This window comes from Montipora capricornis, chromosome 4, assembly GCF_036669925.1.
Source record: "Montipora capricornis isolate CH-2021 chromosome 4, ASM3666992v2, whole genome shotgun sequence".
In the NCBI taxonomy this organism is placed as follows: Eukaryota; Metazoa; Cnidaria; class Anthozoa; order Scleractinia; family Acroporidae; genus Montipora; species Montipora capricornis.
The window spans coordinates 26,218,269-26,225,768 of NC_090886.1; the positions used below are offsets into that span (position 1 = coordinate 26,218,269).

At 41.3% G+C, this 7,500-nt stretch overlaps 1 protein-coding gene across 2 annotated transcripts in view; it reads left to right on the forward strand.

Annotated features, from left to right (window-relative positions):
• LOC138045853 (uncharacterized) overlaps positions 1-7,500 on the forward strand; it is a 217,939-nt gene that overhangs the window by 101,141 nt on the left and 109,298 nt on the right. The window contains exon 4 of one of the 2 annotated variants that reach the window (XM_068892486.1): positions 16-111. The exons of the other annotated variant lie outside the window; for it this stretch is intronic. Within the exon in view, the coding sequence (XP_068748587.1) occupies positions 16-111 (96 nt within the window). The remainder of the gene's footprint in view (positions 1-15; positions 112-7,500) is intronic. 2 annotated transcript variants of the gene reach the window in all.

Below are 7,500 nucleotides of genomic sequence, written 5' to 3' on the forward strand. Positions count from 1 at the left end.
TTTTTACGTTGACAGCTATCTGTGACAGAGGATGCAATAACAATGGAAGTTGCGTAAGTCCAAACATTTGTCAATGCAGGCCTGGATGGACCGGATTTACTTGCAATAAAGGTGAGAGGTTTGCCCTATTTCGTCCCCAGAGCCTCCTGGCTCTCTTAACCGCCGAAGCCTAGTACCAATTCCGGTTTTCCTTAGACATGAAGTCTTGAAATGTTCATTAAAGAAATCGAAAGAATAACTGCTGCTGTAGGCGATAGGTTCACTGAGATACTGCAGGATGATGTGGAAGGTTCTGCAAGCAGTCCCTTCGCAAGCAACAGGTGAACTTAAAAAGGGATGATGTCTTTTAAGACAAATGTCGCGCCCCTTTGGGCGATTATTCCTTGACCCACGCCAGGTTTGGCCTCTTCTTTTTACTTGCTCACTGAATCCATAATTTTGGTTGTATTGCTGTTGAATGTGTTGTTTAGGGATCACATAATCAAACATGATGCAATGATTTCCAGTGGTAAATTTCCACTGAAACACTAGAATTATCTATATCAGAAACGAAGGAATAAGGTATTAAAGATGCCTCCAGTGGCACCTGGCCCTTAGTTTCTTGAGGAATATCAGAAATTTCTAGGTATTGGCCAACGCTTTATTTTCAAGTAAAGCTATGATTCTCTCAGTTATGAACGCACGGGTTTGAACCCGTGACCTTGCGATGCCAGTGCGACCCTCTAACCAGCTGAGCTATGAAGCCACTGATGTTTTGATCAGTGGCTTCATAACTCTATAATTGGTAAGTACCCGACAAGAGAACGGTTGCTTCAGACAGAGCAAAATATTGGGAGGTCGTCTCTAATGATTCTAAAAAGGTAAAGCCACTTTATTTAACGTCGGAAGTTCCTTCAGCTACGAGGCTGGTATCAATGGAAGCCGACGGTGCGCCCTTTACCCCCCTCCCTCTGTCAGTGCTCTGTTTTACGGGTATTTAAAGCTGTAGCTACACGGATCAGAGGAAAGTCGAAACAGACGTTGAAGTCACCGAGGATCGAACCTCTCGCTCTGAAAGCCGCGCACTAGCCATCTGAGCCACGGTTGCTCCTAATGCTCTTAATGTCCATAACATGGACTGTCGAGGAAGAACCAAGTCAGGCTTTCAAAACTGTACTTAACATCTAAAAGATGTCAATCATCTAAGAACTATCTATGAAAAGTGATGACAGCTTGTTAATGTCCTTCTGTATAAATCGAAATTTTGATTCTTTTGATACCCGGTGACGTTACAATTCAGTACACTGTCTATACTGTTTCAGTTAGCATGATGTTTTCCATAAAATATGTCATAAAATGGTTCTGCAAATGGCTTGTGTTTACAAAATTGATATGTTTAGTGACAAAGTAGTGAACAGTGCTCAATGACGTATCGTTACATTCCATTTTATAGTTAATGGTCGCCCTGGTGAAATAGAACCGACCAGGTGGACCTTTGTCTGACTTGGTAGACTTTTTGCCGAGTTCCTGGTGAACAACTAGGTGTTGCCAGATCTGCTAAGAGGGGTACTCATGTTTTCGGGAGTGGAAAATAAAACCCTTGGAAAGGGGAATTCAAAGAACAGAAAAAAAAAATTGAATAAATAAATAAGCGCCACGTCTGAGGGATAATTATACTGAATTAAAAGCGAGTACGATGCATTTTGTATATACGAAGATACGATACTGTGTCTGTGAGACTTGATAAAACACAAGTACCGTGTATTCTGTGCTATTTTCCGTACCATAGAAACAACAAAATACAACAACGATATGGAAAATAATGCAGTGTGCCGCGGTAACCAGCACTGTCTTTATTGCAGACTCAAAAATAGGCAAACACAACACTCCCCCGGGGGGTTGGATACCCAAGCTCATGCAATACAAGGCAAGCCGAGCACGTATCCACCCCAGCGGACACTCGGAGGCCAGAAAAAACCTCACCAAGATTGTTCGCAGGAAATTTGGGTAGGAACCAAAGTAGGCTACGGCTGCCAGGCCCTCCTACTGGACCCCTAATAACGAACTAAATGCTCATAGACCGAGTTATCTCAATAAGCTGTTCTGGCACAGCTTCAAGGTAACGAAACTTAGACTTCGGATTCTTCCAACCATCATGCTTGTCCTTCATTGAGGAATCCAGGGACCTGAAACCCGGATCGTTAGCCCCGCCAATCCTAATACTATGGGTACCATACAAACTTGCATCAGAAACAAAGGGCGAAATATAGGACTTAAAACTAGCATAAGCTGTGTCAGGCAGCAAAGACAATATTCTTTGTCTTATCCCCACCGGACAGGTAGGTTTCCGAGACCTAGCTATTACCGAAACGTGCCCGTCCCTGTACTGATCGTTCTTACGCATAATCAGATAGACCTTCATGAAATCATTAAAAATGAAAACATCCCGCACTCTAATGGCCAAAAATTCGCTAATACAAAAAACACCTGCATATCCCACTAAAAGAATAAACAAAAAGCGAATATCTGCTAAAGATGCAGATGCAGAGTTCAAGCTTAAGGTAATATCAGCAATAGAGTCATGCTTCAACGGCTGCTTGGTTTGGACGGGCCTCGCTAACTTCCTTCGAGCACCTTTGACAACGCCCTTCACCAAGGGGTGAATGGTAGGTGAGTCCATCCCTGCTAGACGGTGACCCCATCGGATACTGTACGAAGCAGATTCTTTCACGGAGGCAGAATGGCCCTCAAGTACTGCACGCTCCACGAGCTCGGTCAAATACAAGGCCACTTGTAAAGGAACTGCCGGGAGAACAGGTACACCCAGCTTAGACTGCGCCCAGGTCTTCCACCTCTGCCACCCGTTGCTTTACTTGTAGGCTATGTTTGCTGCGCTATACTCTAACACAATATCAACCAGACGAGGAACCATTAACTGCAATGATGGATCCTAGAGATTCGCCGTGAAGCCCCCGTCCCGCAAGATATCTTATGAAAATGAAAACAGAAACCAAAATAAGGTTAGCGAGCAAATATAGCAGCAAACAAAGAAACACTGCGCAAATCACATAGGTAAAAATATAATCCATGCAGGAGCAGCTATCAACAAACAGCTACAACAGAGGGCAAACAATGCAACCTCTCTAATGTATCCGCTTAAAGTAGGCAACATGACACTCTGGTAAGACCAGCATCGCACTTCAAGTGCCAAATCGCGGTATACAACTAAGACCACGCTCAAAAGGAAAAAACCAGCGAATAAAAATAAAAAGACTGAAAATGTGAATAAATACTTAACTTATAGCAAGGTCCTATCCTGCTAGCCTGGTTCCTTAGAAGAAGCCCACTCGTTGAAGCAGATCTTGCAGGCGAAGAGTGAGCGGAATTAGGAGAAGACCTCACGCCCCTCGCTGAAATCTTACGTCGACTTGCTGCTTGCTTAGAACGACGCTTCGCACGCCTCTCCGAGTAAAAAATGCGCTTCTCGTCCTCTGAATTTGACGTCAATTGGTCCGATGAATATTCGGAGACTGTCGACCAGCCAAATTCGCTCCGGTCAGCCAACTTAATTACTTTAATACGCTTTTCAGTCAGGATTATACCTTGTCACTTTATTAACCGGCTGACTTAATTATACCGGCTGGCTTAATTTCCATGTCTGGTAATTTTATCATCCTGATTTTCATGTTTTTATATCTTAGTGTAAATAATATGTAATATGTATATAGTATAGCGTATAATTTCTTGTTACATCTTAGTTTCATTTAACAGATATCTATTTAGTTTCATTTAACAGATGTAGAGCTACTCTGTAAAAATGCTGTTAATAAATCGCTATTATTATTATTATTATTATTATTATTATTATTATCATTATTCGATAGCTCTATTTGCCTTTTCGTAATTAGAGCTGGCCAGGGAATGTTGAGCCTCAGTAAGGCAATCAAGAACTTGCTGCTGATGGACGAACTGCTTCTTGTTGCCCTTTGAATTGAACTCGACTTCGTTCCTTTTAACGCGCTTAACCACGGAAGCCACCGAAGAAACACACTCCTCGACCAAATCCGCTTAAAATCCAATAACCTATACTCGATAACAGTTGATAGATTGGCAGATAAATCCGAAAATGCATGCTTAATCGCCTCTTGAACTTCAGGCCCGACTCCGCTAGAAATCAGCTCGTCTTGCGGCATCACAGAATAGAAGAGAAACAAAATGAAACAGCGCTGGTAACACGCCGAGAGAAAAAACCCAAACCAAACACTTGCTTAATACACCCACCACGGAAAACCCAAGGGTCACATGACTACCTGCACATGCACGGATTCCAAACGCACAGAATACAAATATATGCTAAACTTCGTATCGTACATATTATGCTATTTCTAAAGGTATGATTCTGATGGATACGCAGTACTGTGATCCACTGTGATGTTCCCGTCAATCAGTTGTTTGCGTGTTTTGCGGATTTATGGTATCTACTCAGTTTTGAATAGTGAATCGATTTCCAGATTTGCCGATGCGCCACCATTTTGAGCCAAGCTTGGTAGCCCAGGCGGTTTTTCGGTGACGTCATTCAGTTCGAGTCAAGTTGTGTTCTTTTCGCCGGTAATGGCGGCACTGGAATCGCACCGATCTGAACCTGAAGGTGTCTTTAACCCTAAGGATGATAACAGCGAAATTGAAGAAATGAAGGAGCGGCGTGAAAGCACATTTTGGTGCACTTGCGGGGAATGTCAGGTCATGCCCATCGATAAAGAATAGAGTGATTTAGCAACAGAACGGGAACGTCAGTTGACGACGGCGCGCGCAGCAAAAATACCCGCAAGGAACTGGGTCGACAACGCCGTTGAGTTTTGACTGAAATGTGATTTAGCAAAGAAGTGCGAGGTGAATGCCCATGTTCTGGAATGATTTATACGTTGTTCTTTCGCTTCTCCGAGGCTGTCGATTGATGACAAACAAGTAAGGAAGAAAGAAAGAATCAGCGTGTCATGTATAATGGACACAAGCGAATCCAGCTATTAAAGTTCAGAGTGTTGTAACACAAAATGATATAATTTCAATTCCACCAACTCTTCCAATAATACTTCTACTTCTGTCATATGCTTCTCTCCTCCGCCACTTTCTTTCTCTTCTACCCCAATTTTTGCTTTCCACTTCCTGGCCAGAATGTGGTAGCGGTCTCTTACTGAACGTGCACAAGGGCAGAGGTAACATTCAGCCAGGCTGCACCTCTTTCCCTGCTTCCAGCCTTGGTATTTGTTAAAATGCCTTCTGATGCAATTGTTCTCAGAAGTGATATGTCTTTGGACTCAGTCCAAACCATTATTGACCTATAAGTGGAATGCGATGCAGCATGATTATTACATGACAGTACAATTCATATGCCAAAGGAAAAAAAATCTACTACCATAATAAGTCAGTGAAATTTATAAGATCGTTCTGTGATATATTAACTTTTCATAGAAAAATTCCACATGACAATATTTATTTTTCAACATTTATCAGTCTTCCCATGTCTTCATAATCAAAATTGGCAATAAAAACTGAGAAGGAAATTTTAAAGGGTACATTTGTCACAAAATAGCATCATTTCAGTGTAAGACTATAGTTTTCGTTGCAAAACTTGCGTAATGTAAAACGAAATAAAAAATTACCGCAGTTTTGTTGACATTCTGACCTCTTTCCCCATCGGTCCGCATAATTTTTGGAGCCACTTCATTTTTTTGGGGGGTTTTCCAAATTACACTTCATTTACATGATTGGGCTTAAAGCAGACGAGAATCAATGGTCTTAAGTCATGCAAGATTAGATTTATTTCCAATAAATGAATATATATTTCGGTAAACGAACCTACGGAAAAGGGCTAACATACAATTGTGAGAAATTATCCCATGGTTTTTCCTAACATATTAATTTATGTTCGTGACTAACATAACTTGAAATAACCGATACCCAAAGCCTCCAAAGTTGAAAAGTTACGGATTTGATGTGCGGCTGGTAGCGTAGACAGTTTTTTTCTTGAATAATGGATAAATCCTTCGCAGGATCACTTGATAAAGACTCAGGACGGAGTCGAAATATGTGCTTGTGGTTTTAAAAAAATGTAAATCATTTCAAACACGAACAACTTACTTTTCTTGGTTTCGTTACTTTCAGCTTCCATCATAGAGTTCCTTTAGAACCAAAGCGAAAAAACTGAATTCAGTTCTCAAGTTTAAGCTGAACACAGTACATCGATTGTGTCAACTTTTTTCACCAAAAGATAATAACAAGTATAAAACAAATAAAAACACCGTCGTTAAACCGGAACTTAATTAAACATATTTTCTATTTTTTGAGAATAGCTTGGAAATTAGCACGATTTGAATCTGAAAAAGAAACCAGGTTTATAAAAGCCGGGGAGAAAACTAACACAAATAAAACAAATCTCAGGAGAAAAGCAACTCAAAGCAGCGTCACCAACAAATGGCAACTTTTCGTCGAGTAGAGTTGTTTGGCGCAAGTCTAACACTTTCAAAACACTGGCAGTATATCTAAAAATGATTTTAAGTATTCGGCAAAAATATTCCTTACCTTTTCCAACTAAAATACAGACAAAAAAACACGGCGTTGTCTTGCCTCTCTTGACGTTGTCTTCGCGACGGGAAAACACTAAAAATAGAGAGATTAAGCACCGCGTAATATTTACCCGCGAACGGCAGAGAGGGTCACATGACCTGACATTTCCCGCGTTTGCCGTTTGCCGGCCGCCTTTTCTACTCGAGGAGGGCATTTTTCCCGTTTGTAGCGAAGGCCAAAACGTGAGTATTTGAATCCCATTTTTACCGACTATTTCTTTTGATCACTTGCTTTTATAGCTAAGCTTCGTTTATCATCCTACTTCTACATGAACTGCTTATAAAGCTAAAAGAGTTTCAAATTCAAGCGGAAAATACATAACTTCTCCGTATCCATTTTTTCTAGTCACAGTGAATGGCGACCGAGAACATTTGCCTTAAGAAAATTAAGAAATATGGGCCTGGCCTGTACTGAACTCTAACTATATTTCAGTTAATATTTTTACCAATAAGTTGAAAAAGTTTCTATTTGAATGTTTGGGACAATTTTCCCAGTTCCGCCGTGTCATCGGGAAGCTTAAACAGACGAACATAGCGGACGGAACGGCAAACGACAAACAGATAGCCGACGTTTAGCGTTCGCCGCTTTCGCGGTGCTTAATCTAACTAATGCCGTCGTGAACGTGACGTGAACTTGACCCGAGGACGTCAACAAGCTAACCGGAAGTCGGGTCCAGACTATTCCGCGAAATACCCCGTCCTCTTTTCACGTCGCGTTGTCATTGCTAAATCACTCTAATGTACTTGTTGTCGCGAACAACCAGAGTTGGAAGACAAGATGTAGGGTATCCTGAATCATTTCAGCTGATTTAAGACTACATCCATTTGCCGTGTATGGTTTTGCGTTTTGTAAATTCGTATTTTAAACTGACTGTGTCTCCATTTTGATTGTCATTCT